We start from the raw sequence: 14,759 nt of genomic DNA, 5'->3' as shown, positions 1-14,759 counted from the left end.
AATGGAGCATGCTGCATTTTTTTTCCGTGCGTGCGATCCGCAGTTGTTTAATTACCTGCGGATCCCAGTGATTTGCTATGGGACATATTGAACAACAGATCATCCACAATTCAATTATGCCCGTGGACGTGAGGCCTAAAGATCTTGCAGCACATCAGAGGGGTCTGATTGTTGGAAGGTGTCAGTCAGTAGAAGGGGACCAAGAACTGGACGTCCATTAAAAATTGATGAAAAGATCAGCAGAAAACTGGCCCTGGTGGCTGCCAAGAGGCCGACAGCAACATGAAAGGAGCTGCAGGAGTTTCTGGCAAGTACTGGTTGTGTAGTCATGTGACAGCCATCTCCCGTATTCTTCATATGTCTGGGCTTTGGGGGAAAGACTGAAGTCTATTCTAACAGCGAAAAACATCCAAGCCGGCTATGTTTTACCAAAACCTGCATTAAAGTTTGCTAAAAAGTCTGTGGGAGAACGTGTCATGTCTGAGGAGACCGAGGCGGGACGCTTTGACCATAATTCCAAAAGGAACGTTTGTCACAAAGCCAACACTGCACATCGCCAGAAGACCACCAGACCCGCAGTGAAGATGGTGAAGGGGGCATTATGTGTGGGGCTGCTGTCCTACAGCTGGAACTGGGGCTTTAGTCAAGGTGGAGGGAATTATGAACAGTCCCAAATATCAGCCCATTTTGGCACAAAACCTTCAGGCCTCGGCTAAGAAGAGGAGTTTCACCTTTCAGCACGACAACGACCAGAGCAGACCTCCAAATCACCAAGAGAATGGCTTCCCATTGAAGATGAAAGTTTTGGAATAGCCCAGCCAGAACCCAGACCTGAATTCCATTGAAGATCTGTGGTTGACCTGAAGAGGGCGCTACACACAAGATGCACTCAAAATCGGACAGATTTGGAGCACTTTTGCGAGGAAGAAAGGGCAAAGATTGCCAAGTCAAGATGCGCCATGCTGATAGATACCTACCCATGAAGACCGAATGCTGTCAAAGTCACAGGCTACATCAACAAAGTATTAGTTTTAGGGTGTGCAGATTTATGCAATCGCATTATTTTACTTTTCTCTTTTTTTCATTTTTCCACCCTTATGCTTGTGTCACACGAATGTATTTGCACGTTTTGCACATGCAATACACAGTGAACAGAACCCATTGATTTCAATAGGTTAGTTCGCATAGAAACATTTTGCGCACGCATTTCGTTTGCACAAAAAATACGCAGCATGCTCGATTTTCCTGCACATTTGCGCAGGGTAAGAGCATATATTGAACTAATTACACTAATTGTGCATTTCAATTAATGGAAGCATGGTTGTGTCTTTTTTTGCGCACACAAAAAGTACAGTAAGACACACATGTGTGCGCAAATACGCAATGCCGTTGTGCAAATACGCAGCACATATGTGCATAGAAATGCGCTTACACCAATGCAACACCAGCCTAAAAGATTTCAGCTTGTTCTTCAATGGAATTGTACAGATATCGGGTCACGTTAAAAAGGTGGAAATAAATCTAAAATTCTTCATCTTTGTTGGATTTCTGGCATTTAACACGGTGTGTGGACTTTTTATATCCAGTGTATATATTGCCTGCATGTTCCAAACCTGGAGCAAGTCTCCTATGCCACGTGCCATGTAAGATGGTCATGATGTATACTATCCATCCATGTGGTGTATGTAACACATTTTCCCGCCTCTCTGTTAAGGCCAATTTACACGGAGTGATGATTGCTCAAAAATCACTGAAAAGCGATCGTTTGAGCGATCATCGTTGCGTCTAAACACGCGTCCATCGTGCACTTTTTATGCACTGCTAGCTGATCGTTAAAGGGGTTGTCCCGCGACAGCAAGTGGGGTTAAACACTTCTGTATGGCCATATTAATGCACTTTGTAATATACATCGTGCATTAAATATGTGCCATACAGAAGTTATACACTTATCTTCCCTGCGCTGGCGTCCCCGTCTCCATGGCTCCGTCTAACTTCAGCGTCTAATCGCCCGATTAGACGTGCTTGCGCAGAAGGGTCTTCTGCCTTCGGGTCTGTCCGGAAGCAGCGGCATTTTGGCTCCGCCCCCTTCTACACGTCATCGCGTAGCTCCGCCCCATCATGTGTGCCGATTCCAGCCTCCTGATTGGCCAAAACGCCGCTGCTGCCGAAGAGACCTGAAGGCAGAAGACCCTTCTGCGCAAGCGCGCCTAATCGGGCGATTAGACGCTGAAGTTAGACGGAGCCATGGAGACGGGGACGCCAGCGCAGGGAAGGTAAGTGAATAACTTCTGTATGGCTCATATTTAATGCACGATGTATATTACAAAGTGCATTAATATGGCCATACAGAAGTGTATAACCCCACTTGCTTTCGCGAGACAACCCCTTTAAATTCAGTCCAACCTAAAAATCATCCTTTGGCCTTATCAGCAGTTCTCCACGGGTAGTGCTGATAGCATTGTTTCCTGCTAGAGAACAAAGGAACTGAAAGCAGATTCAGTGAAGGCTTCATTTGCACACTTAATTGCTCTTAAGTAGCTGAGTAGCTACTTAAAAGTTTATGCTAAATGATCGCTCAAAGCTGTCCCTCAAATGGTCGTTTGAGTGATCATTGCCCCGTGTAAACGGGTCTTTAGACACTTGATGTGGAATAGTTGCAGTCAATCAGATCACAATAAAATACGGAGTAACGTCTTGATTTTTTTTAGCAGTATTAAATTCTAATTAGAGCCACTACTTACTCGTGGACCTCTTTTCCCAGGTGGTCCAGGAAGTCCGGACGGACCAGATGATCCCTGTGAAGAAAATAAAAATAGTCAGTCAATGATGCACAAAAAAAAAAAAATTGGCAATTTTTTTTTTATACACATGAACAATCCTAGAAAATGGTTTGACAGTCTCAGTCATAATTTGCATGTAATGTTTTTTAAATTTATTTCTGACTTTGTTAGAATACGTCATAATGTTATGAACACTAGGGGCTTGTCATCTGAGAGTCCTGCCAGTCCAGAGATCGAAGGGAGTTCCTTCTTCACAGTTGCCATCCTTCTGCAGGCAACTACAACAGAGCACTACTCCATGGGAGCACAACTGCGGACCATGGAGATCCCAGGGGTCAGCCCCTCACCAATTAGGAAGGCATGGCACATTATAGCAATATGCCATCACTTCGTATGGTGGGAAAAGGAACACCTTAAACTTGTGTCTCAGCAATCGGTTCTTTTACGCGCATCTTCTGCATATTAGTGACTCTTGTCTGAATCTATTGACTATATTGAAGACAACTGCAGAACCCAAGGATGAGTGTCCTAGAGCAAGCGAAGGAAGATGCCTCCATTACCTCAGTGACAAGCCCTGTCCATCTCCCTATGGAAACGGGAGAAGATTTAGCATATTCTCCAGGACAATGGCAAGAAGGTGGCCAGCCAGACTGGGCTGAGACACTAAGGCCAATGCAGGGGTGTACCAGATTTCAATATGGCTGATTTCACATGGGGTCTATTAGTGATGATGCCTGACAAGCAGTAGTGTTGTTCCCGACTGATCAATGAACATCCTTGAAAGAGATCATCGCAGGCTATAGACTGTGTGTGGAGACATTACCACCATACCCAAATTACAGTACAGTTCTACCGTCAGTCGCAGCCAGGGAAAGGGCGAGTTCAGTACTCAGTGGTTAGATAGTAGGGACTGTGCAAGGGATGAGGAGTGCACAGCTGTCATTGACGCAGATAAGGGTCTAAGACACCAATACATGTCCAATCTATGTGAAAGGGCTCTAAGTAAAAGTCTTAAGGGCCACGTAAAAATGGAACCATGCCTCCCTTGAAGGGATGCTCAGAGAAGCCATGATGAGGAGTCCCTGTGAATGCTCAAAGCTTAACCAACCCAAAGTGGATAATAATGCAGTTGCGAAGTTTTTCAACTAACTGACAATTGCGAGAGTAGATGATTAATTCATTGGTAGGTACGCATTAAATGAGGTGTTCCCCTCGCGGGCGCTCCTGCTGAAAGTGTGGGATTTCGCCAATTTTGTTCAGGAGTATACAACTCTGAAGAGGAGAGGCAGGTGAAACAAGTGTCAGCTACCCAGCTCTGCTGCTGTGTCCACAATGGCAGAAGGCCCACAATGAGTACATTAGGTATACCACTGTTGGGGGCACACTGTCACACCTGAAGGCCTGTACCAACTGCAGAGCAAATTCCAACTGAATCTCGTCCACTTTCCATCTGTCTCATAAGAGGCTTGATGGACTATTGCCATGTTACATGTGTTTCCCAGTGCCAAGTGTGTGCTGCTACAGATTATTCATCACCCCATCATTATGCTCCAAGTACAACTGGAGTACTGAGGAGGATACTCAAAAATGTTGTCCAGTTGTAAACGGATGGCCCATTCTGAGGATAGGTCATAGTTTGGTAGGGTTCAGTTGAATCAGACCCCAACTGTTGAGCTGTTCCCCAGGCCCATGCACCGAGATGACTGCTGCAGGAAGCAGACAGCTCCGTTTTCACTGCAGTGGGCCAGCCTGGTATTGTAGGCATAGTTCCCCTTCACTTCAATGGGAATTTCATCTGTAATACCAAGCCTCACCATTGCAGTGGGAATGGAGCTGGTCTGCTTTCTGCAGAAATAAGCTCAGTGCACAAGCACACTGTCCCAGTGAACACCTGATCGGTGGGGTCTCCTGCAATGGACCCTGCTGTTCAATTGATGATCAATCCTGAGGAAAGGCAATCCGGAATTTGCCACTGGACAACCCCTTTCAACCGGTGGGATATGTAGCCGGGGTATATGCTGATACCACCATACCCCCTTACCAAAAGTGTGAACTGAACTGCGTCTCCTTTTTTATGTTGTGGACTGCTAAGGTCCTATTGACCAAGATGGTCTAGTTTTGCACCATCATATTGCTGTTGCATTGTTTCTGTTATGTGCTAACCACTACTGTATAGTCTGAACAGCCATTTTTTATTTGTCCATGGTCACAAGTCTTGGGACAGCTACCAAGAGGACCAAGTCGTTGGGCATAACCTAACCTATCAATATTTTCCTTACATTTGCCTGTACTCTATAGTTCCCAGTTATCAGCCAGTAAAACTTAGAAGAGGACTATGCGGATATTCATTTGGGTAAAGAAAGGTAAATGGAAAGGTGTAATCCAACCATTAATATGTATCGCCTATCCACAGGACAGTACACATACAACAGTGTTATCTTGACCGTTGGGACTTCAGTAACCACCAGAAGGGAGTCCTCTGTCCCTCCACACGGCTCTGCTGGGGAGGAGTTGTATAGAGCAATGGCCAATCATGTACACTTCCTATATCAAAAGGCTCTAGGGTAGTTTGTGGTATGGGAACCCCGACAATCCAACATTTCTCACCTATTCCATAAATGAGTCAAAGTCCATCATAAATCGGTGGTATACAAGAATTATTCTGATGAACTGCCATTGCATTGTCAAACAAATTGCAGCCAAATACAACCATGGTGCTCCAACTAAAGGCCCATTTACACGCAAGAATTATCGCTCAAAATTCACTCAAAAGCCATAGTTTGAGTGATAATCGTGTGTAAATGCCGCCCTCTTTCACTCAACAGTGATTTTTAGGTGAGCACAAAATCCACCCTTCAGCCGGAGAGAAGATAACACAGATCGCATGCTGTATTCTTCACGGGAACGCTGATTTACATTGTATTTAGCTTGCAGCCCCGTGACAGAACAAATGTAGAGATCAGACCACCCTCTGTTCTCTGCATACAGGTCCAGGAGGCTCATTTACATGCAAATGAAGGTGATGAGCTGCTAATGAACATTAGTGTACATTCCTGGTGTGTTGGAAGATTCTCTCCAGGACTGTTTCCTCTCAGTCCCTATACTCTATACAGCTGTCTAGTCTGTGCTACAGCCCCTTATCTCTGGGAACTCTCCTCTACAGTATAGCAAATTACTATTCCTGCCCTTTGACCTTTCCAGCCTGACTTTTGCAGGTTCACCATTAATTCCAATGAGAAACAATCGAACCATTGAAGCGGTGCAAAACTAATTTCCTCATCTTTACAGCAATATATCTGCTCTGTGAAATAAAGAGTAAAACAATGAAACAAGTGTAAGCATACCTGCTGCAGGGCGTACAAGTACAGATCGTGTATGTACAGATGTAGCGCCGCAGGACTAGACATAATTATTTTTCACAGTAGACTGAGAAGTGAACGTAAAATAATTAACATCACATTCAAAAAGACGAAAAGAGAGAGAGAATGAACAAGTGGGAGTAAAGGAATTTCCGATTCAAAGGGGTTGTCCGCTTATAAACCATCGACAGCTTGTCGTTAAGGTAGGCCATCGATCGTAGATGATTAGCTGTTCACTGGATAGGTGCACTGAATGGACTTCTGCAGAAAACCGACAACTCTGCTCCCACTGCAGTGGTCAGGCTTGGTATTACACATAAAGATCGCACTCACTTCAATGGGAACTTTACATGCAATACCAAGCCTCTCCACTGCAGTGGGAACGGAGCTGTCTGCTTCCTGTAGAGATCAGCTCAATGCATGAGCAGACTAGCCAGGTGAAAAGCGGAACGTTCAGGATCCTGGGCATCAGACCCTAACAAATCTACTATTGATGGTCCACACTAAAAATAGACCATCAATAGTTTATAACTGGGCGACCCTTTAATACTCAGTTCAGTTGCTCCTGAAATTTTTCTTGCTTTTTAAAAGGGACAGTTATGATAATGACTAATGGCAGCGCACAGGGGTTGCTAGTCAGTCCAAATAGTAGAAGTATCACACTGCTGTGCCGTTGCACGCCTCCACTGCTCCCTCTCATACTGTTCTGTGTAAGGCTCTGTTCACACTTCTGTCCTCTCCTATCATCATAAAAGTCTGAAACAAAAAAAACAAAAAAAAAAAATAGCTCTGCATGCCATGCGATTTTTTTTACACTAAAAAATGACTTATAAGAGTCAATGGTCTCCATCTGATGCTGCCGGGCTCTACGATTTGATGGATCTGTTGCAACTTAAATTTTTTGAACTTCTGTTACATGACGGAACAGAACAATGAAGAATTACTGGAAACGCTAACAAAAGTGTTGGCTCTGTTCAGATTTTCAACAATGCAAAATCACGATCACCAGTGTGAAGGAGCCCTTAAAGCCACAAAACCCGAGCCTCCTCCACCTGATAGAACCCTGCTCCAGGTATTGAGGCTGTGATACACAAGGGTCATCTGAAAGTGGTTTAGCACAAAAGATGGAATGTCAGGACAGAAGGAAAAAAAAGGAGAGGATAAAGATTATTCACGTGTTTTATTAATATATATATTTTTACATTGGTTTAATCACCAGGCAGGGTTTACAATCCTCTGAAGTCATTTTCTGTAGCCGGCAGGTTCCCCTGTGTTACACAAGTGAATGATGAGGTGGTCTCTTCAATAATAGTTGGCCCGCTTAATAAAGATTTCTAGTTTGTATTTTTATTAATGGATGTAGACAACAAAATAACAGCTTCCCATAAAAATCTTCCAACCTCCGGCTTCTGCTAGCGATTCTGTAACCTGGCGCCCAGTATATACTATAGACCTAGGATGGGCTGTACCTGCCGTTTGCTAATGGAGTGGACGTTAATAAATCCGTTGTTGTAAAATGGTAGACGTTTGTTTCTGTTGACGCAGTTTATACAATTGATAACATATTTTTCAGTGTATGCCCTATTCTGATCTAACTTGCCAGACAAGTCACACACTAGTGAAGAAGTGCAAAAACAAAAAAAAAAAGACACAAACAGAGGATATCTGTGTGAGCTCCATTTTTCACTGATCCTTGCTAATGAATTCTAGAAAAATAATTGGACCACCCAAAAAAAAATAAATAAATAAATATGGAAGTAAAAAAAAAAAAAAAAAAAAAAAAACAGACACAGGCAGCGCACACTGATGCAACGCAGACACACGTGGAATAAAATCAGTTTGTTTTTCATAGCCCAAAATTGGACTCTTTCATTGGAAAAACGTCCCATAGGATTTGTCCTGAAAGGACCTTAGAGGGGGTTAAATGGGCCCCTACTGTACTGTGCAGAGCGAACCGCCACTGCAGAGGGGCTCTTAGCAACTACTGTATGTATTACATGGTAGGCTATACAAGTAAATGAGCCCTCGTACGAGGGGGAGGCAAACGTTATCTGCTCTCCAGTTATAGTAAAACTTCTGTTGGCGGCACCGTCTCATCAACGCTTTCTGCAGGAGCCGCCGGTCACTGCTGTGCAGGTTTGAATGTGTTACATCTGCTCATTTATGACTGCAGTGCAAGAAAAAAAAATGGCTGCCCCACTTGTGGTCCGACGGGGAGTCTGGTGTCAACGACTTTGTGCGCAGTATAGAGAAAGCGTTTTGTCGTGAAGAAGTGTGTACGAATGGATAAAAAAAGTTGACTGAAGGATGAACTAGTGTCGGATGAATGTCCGCATCTGATGACAACATCGAGCTGCACGGGAACGAATATTTTTGATTGTTTTGAGGTGTAAGGCATCCCTCCTATAGTCCTGATCTCGCCCCATCGGACCATCACCTGTTTGGTCCCTGAAAGAAGTCCTAAGTAGACAAAGAAGTGAAGGCAACGGTGCATTTATGGACAAAAAAAGCGCATTAAAAAGCAGTGAAATTGTCGAAAAATAACGACCAAACTAGTCTTTTCCAAAAGCTGTTTAAATTCTAAAGCCAGAGTGCGTAAAATTTTTGACTAACCCTTATTATAACCCATTTCCTTGCAATAGGCGCTGCTGAAATTTTTTTTTGCCCTCTTGCATCTTCCTAGCAGTTAGACCTCACGGGCACAGGCGTACGCGTAAAACGCTGCGTGTAATTAGCCGTGTATCCTTGCACATTGAATCAGTTTCCCTGCGTATGATCTAGTATGCGGTTTTTTGTACGCGTATGGCTGAATAACCGCCGCGTTTCAATACGCTCGCAAAAATAAAAAAAACTGCAACAACTTCTTCCTGATTCTCCCCCCCCCCCCCACTTCCTAGCAACATGCGTTTTACCGGTTGTGTAAGCACTGCGTTTACATTGCGTATTCGCACAGACCCACTCAGATCAATAGGGCTGTACGCACATAATACGCGATAAAATAGAGCATGCTGTGATTTTTTTCCCTCACACATATGAACACGCAGCGTCCATTCGCACATGTGCATGGATCAACAAAAATCCATTGACTCTATTTACCGCGTGTCCCGCGGCCGTGCAAAGCACGCGTAATACACGGTGAAAAAACCGCCTATGAAAATAAGCCCTAACGTTTAAGACCATGGGGGAATTTGATTTGCGGAAGATCCGCACTTCCAGCCGCCCATGGGCGTCCACACTTCAATTTACGCATGCAGATTGGTTTTCCGGATTCTGCATGCGGAAAACAAAATCGCAGCATGCTCCATTTTAGTGCGGTTCCATTGAAGCCAATGGAAGCCATTGGACCCGCAACACACATGTGGAATCCGACCGCCCGTGGGCATAAGGCCTTAATCGCCTGGGTTTTCAGCTGCCGGACATGGTCCTAATTCAAAAAAGGGGCTGCCCGCATAGTAAAAAAAAACCCTAAAGAAATATGGATTCATAAAACGTCAACCGCTCCGTTCTACGTAGGACGGGTAGCGACCAAAACCCTAATAGGAACGACTGTAGTAACATTATGGAATGGTTATTCCTGTAGACTTCTATAGGCGCTCAGCCAGAGTTCACATTACGTCATCTTGACTGGATAATAGACACAATGGCCTACATCGCCATCTTCCGTGCCGAATGCCCATTATTTACAACATAGCGCACGTAACTCGTCGGCTTCACCTCCTCGCTTCGCATTACTGGGCAGAACCGACATGTTTTCTTATGTGTGAAGTTCTCCTCTTCAAAGTGTGAAATGGCGAGGAGGAGAGAGAAGCGGCCGTGTGACTGCGGATACTCCAGAAGATGGAAATATTTCATAGGACATATGGATTTAATCGCAAACATCTGCGGCTGGGAGGGGACGACACTCCGAGAGACGCTGCGTTAGGCCGCTCCTCGTATGAAGGCGCCTATATGGCTTTAATAAATGTGCACATGGGTATTTAGAATGTACGGATGCAAACAGCTTCCAGTTTCTGCACTCTTGACGTGGAGTGCGGCTTGCGGTGCCCTTGGAGAGGATGCCAGCGCACTCGGCTTACCAGCTGTCAACGCGGCTACTGAACGAGTTGGTCTCAATTAAAAGGACAGGCCCAAACATTAAAAAAAAAAAATCACTATTTATATATATATAATTGTTCCCTAAAACCCCCGGAAAATAAAAAAATGAGGGCTCGGGTATTACAGCTCCAAGTCTCCGCATAGTACAGCTTAGGTTGTCACCCGACCAGTGAACTACCAGGTGGACCAACGAGTAAGGCGCCCTTCACAGGGGGCGTATCTGCGCACGCACAATAAGCAGGGAGCAGAACCCACTGATTTCAATGCCATCGTTCGAAAAAGAAAATAAAAATGCAGCATGCTCTCTTTTCTTGCGTGAAACACTGCGAAATTCCACACAAAACACACATCTGAAACGCCGACTAATCAGCCATTTTAATCGGTGCGCGTTTGTTTGCCGCACGCCAATAAAACACACCTTGCGGGTGCAAAAAGTACAGTAAAATACGCAGATATACACGCAAAAAAATGTATTGTTCGCTCCGTAAATCCGCTGCACTCAGGCATGAACAAATACGCAAAAGCTCGTGTGAAGGGAGCGGATGCCACGCTCAGGCGCTTTTTTCAGCGTTTGATGCTGAGTTTCAGCGCAGCACTAAACACTGTCAGACGCGACCAAAGATTCCAATGGTGCGTCTCAGGCATGCAGTAAAACGCTTCCAACGCTGCGTTTTTCAAGCACCGTCTGCTGTATTTTCTTGCGTTTCCAAATGCAATCCTTTGCCTATTGAAATGAATGGGGTGGGTCTTCAGCGCTGCTGAAAACGCGGTAGAATGTGGTTACTGCGTTTTTGACTGCGTTTTTTTTTTCAGTTCCGGCATTATTAGCCCGTTTGGCCGCGTTTATAACTGTGCCGAAAACGCAGTAAACGCCTTGTTAAAAAAAACACAACGTTTTTACAAGCGCCTGTGTGAGAGCGGCCTAAAGTCCAAAGGCCAGTATTGTTCATTGGCCATATTAATGGCCGATAAAGAATGGGCAGCTGAAAGCAGTAGCCCCACACCATCAGGATTTCACTCCCTCTTGGCGTCTTTTTAGCTCCCATCCGGCCGCCATAATCAAAGTGGTGACCCCTGATCCGTGACAACGCCGTATTATGGAGGTACTGTCTAAAGGAATTCTAGTCAGCTGCCTCTGAGTGATAACCAATATGGCCGCCCTCACAGCTTCTATAGAGGTTGTCCTAGATTCCTGACTGGTAAAGCAGCCTAGAGATGCCAAGGTAAACGCCCGCTTCCACCCGTTACATAAACAAGTATAATTGCCCCTCAGAACTTTTAAAACCTTGTAGGAGCCATAACTGCTACCAATATGCACAACTGACTGACTGACACGACGTCTTCCTGTGAGGCTGCTTTCTGCCATTTTTGCCAATTCTAGAAACCTTTATTATTCTACATTCAAAGAATAAAAACATGGCTGTATTACGGATGGAACTAATACAATCTTCTGAATGAAGTCTGACACATTACCCATTAACCTCTCAGAGACGGCAGCCATTTTACGGCTGCAGCCGAGACACTGAGCAGCTACTCACAGCAGCCAATCAGATTCGTTCTTTCATCTTCCAGCCTGCACAGAAGGTATGGCAGCTTAAACCTGATTGGTTGCTATGGGAAACACCTCAGCAGCGTCCACCATTTTGATGTAGGAATACGATTCGCTTTCTATTTCCCTCAGTTTCTCACCAAACTGTAAAGTATTACAACGAGGTGCACCATGTAGAAGCCATCTTGTCCGTCACGCCTTTCTAATAGGCTGTGACTGATAAATCAATGATGATGACGAACATTTACAAAAACTATAGTCAAACACAGAAAATGACCCTTTTAGGGTTGGTTCGCACGTAGCAGAAAATGATGCAGATTTTGGGCATAGGAAAATCCGGACCAAAAGTGCGCCAAAAACTGCAAACTCTTACATGGATCCACAGCAGCTTTTATCCTTTCATTTGAAAGAGTGAAATCTGGTGCGAATCTGAAACATAATCCGGACCAATGGAGCAGATTTTGGTGTGGATTTTCCACTACCTAGGGTACATCATGGACATGATAAAGTCTCCTATGCGCCATATTGGAAGAGCTAAAGCAGACGGGCGCGATTCCCATCTTTGATCCAACAGACTTCACACGGACCCATAATAGCCGCTTAGGCTATTAACACATGCAATTGTCATACACTGATGGTCTCTGCAAAAAAAAATAAAAAAATAAAAAATGAAATAAAAAACACATTTTCACGGATGAGACTAGCCCATTCAACATTAAGCGATTTGTGACATCGGCCATCATGCAGGCTGTCCGTCTGGTGACCAATGTTTTTAGCGTCTGATTTTGTGAGCAGCGCATGGCTCACCCATGAATGCTCATACACATGGAGTAGAAAAGACGCACGGCGATTAGCCTGGCTCTTTCTAACCTTCCATCAAATCCAATGCCAAAGTGCGCCAGTTCAGGCGCAATGTGCCTAAGGGTGCGGGCAGACGAGCGTAGGCGTATTTACGTTCGCACGAGCGCAACGTATAATCGCCCGAGCGATCGTTTTTCACCGATCACGACCAGAGCTAGAAAGCGTATTTTCGTTTGTTCCTACTTTGCAAACGGTCTTTTCGGCGATCGAATATGCGTTGGCGCGTATTTCGGTCGCATATGTTCCGTTTTTTTTCGAATTGCCGTTTTTACGCGCCGTAAAATCGCCCATGTGAACGAATACATTCGAAACCATTGCCTCAGATGGTCACGTATATACGTTTGGTCGCAAAAACGCGCCGTTTATGCGCTCGTCTGCCCGCACCCTAACAGGCACATGTGTTAATAAAGGTAATTAAAACCTAAATTGTTAATTCAAGCAATCTGCAACTAATCAACATTTTGAGCCGTCAGCAACGCTGCCTAGCATTGGAAAACTGAACTAAAATGCGCGCGCTGTGCCCGACAGATCGCTGGCGCCTGATGGAAGGTTAAAGGCTGTCTGTCCACGGGCATTTTTGCATTGCGTTCCCCGTGGCGATAATCCGGCCGCAGGGAACGCAATGCACGCTTTCCATAGTGTTGCTATGGAAAGCGCAGCCCCCCTGTCCACGAGCGGAGAATCATAGCGATTCTCCGCTTGTGGGCGGCAAATCTCAGCATGCTGCGAATTGCGGCGATTCTCCGCGGTCAGCCTATCTGTCAGACAGGCTGACCACAGAGATCTGTCTGCAGGCTCCTGCTCCCCGGGGGCGGCGATCCGCCGCTGGATACCGCAACGCCCGTGGACATGCAGCCTAATGCCTCATATCCATGGGAAATTATATTTAGCAAATCCGCACATGAAAGAAAACGCAAATCCGCATCCCATAGAAAAGCATTGACCATCCGCAATTAAATAGCTGCAGATGGTATTTTAAGTGATTTCACGCGTGTGAAAAAAAACGTGACATGCTCCATTTTAGTTCGGATCATGCATGCGGGAGCTCATATCTCAATTGATCTCCCGCATGAAAAAAAAAAAAGACCATTATAGTGCATCCGCAACAGAAATACGCGCGGGCCTGATTTTCTCCGTGGACATTAGGCCTAAAGGTTACATTTTTTGCGCACGTTTTTGCAGCATGTGCGCGGACGCCATTCAGTTGTCTTGGATAGTGGCAGAAAGTTCTGCAACAAATCATCCTTGTGTGAACCGCTGAACCGTATAAAGTTAGCCGCAGGTCAGCCGTAAGTGCTCATCGTGACCGACGCAGGGTATATAACCGTATCCTAGCTACTCTTAGGCAGGATGCTATAATAGCGGATTAGAATATGGCCGCCACATGTTCGTAATTAACCGATAAAGCTGCAAGAGAAATAGCATGTTGTTTAAATTACATGTGATTGATAAAGTCAACACGCCAAAGACATTCTGCTGGTAGCCATACGTTACGGATCCACATCCGCGCTATAAATTGTAATTACTAACAGCTAAGCATTATGTGCTGCGAAATACGTGGAGACCACCCTGAGCAACACCCACGGGGCACAGCGGCCATCGGTCTACAGCCCCTACCATGCATCTGGAGAACATCATAAATAAGCCTCAGAATCTAATAGAAGAGACAGCAGGGGTCAATCCCAGATAGAACGCTAGTAAGCGCGCCATTGTTGTTCTCCTGGGCCGAGTGAGGGAAAGTACGAGGGATTTCCCTGGAATTAATGTTCACAGCTGAACAATTGACAAAATAAAAAAAAGTGATTCCTTGGTCGAGACCGGGAGGAAATGAGCTGTGATCTCATGAGTCGGGTCTGCCAGTAATGTGCGTGACTCACTCCCTCGTCCGGCGCTGTACTACCATGTTTTATTCTGTAACTCAAGGACGTTAACGCCACACCTGGGCTTACAGCAAGTGACTTTCCTGGCGCCCTCCAACTAGAACTCCATACAGAGCCATATGTAAATGTAAAGGGATCTTCCAGACTACTCCGCCCCCGTAGCCATAATAGCCCACAAGATTAAACCCGATCCCCGTGCATCGGTAATCCGCTTGCTCATTTTAATATGAAAACT

The 14,759-nt window shown here is 45.1% G+C and overlaps 1 protein-coding gene across 1 annotated transcript in view; it reads right to left on the bottom strand.

Moving 5' to 3' along the window:
• The window catches only part of COL27A1 (collagen type XXVII alpha 1 chain), a 280,568-nt gene that overhangs the window by 227,688 nt on the left and 38,121 nt on the right, over positions 1-14,759 (bottom strand). The window contains exon 4 of the mRNA XM_066580587.1: positions 2,742-2,795. Within this exon, the coding sequence (XP_066436684.1) occupies positions 2,742-2,795 (54 nt within the window). The remainder of the gene's footprint in view (positions 1-2,741; positions 2,796-14,759) is intronic.

The sequence above is a fragment of the Eleutherodactylus coqui genome, chromosome 10 (genome assembly GCF_035609145.1).
Source record: "Eleutherodactylus coqui strain aEleCoq1 chromosome 10, aEleCoq1.hap1, whole genome shotgun sequence".
Lineage (NCBI taxonomy): Eukaryota > Metazoa > Chordata > Amphibia > Anura > Eleutherodactylidae > Eleutherodactylus > Eleutherodactylus coqui.
Note: the sequence above shows the minus strand (reverse complement) of the source record. Positions and strands in the feature narration are given on the sequence as shown.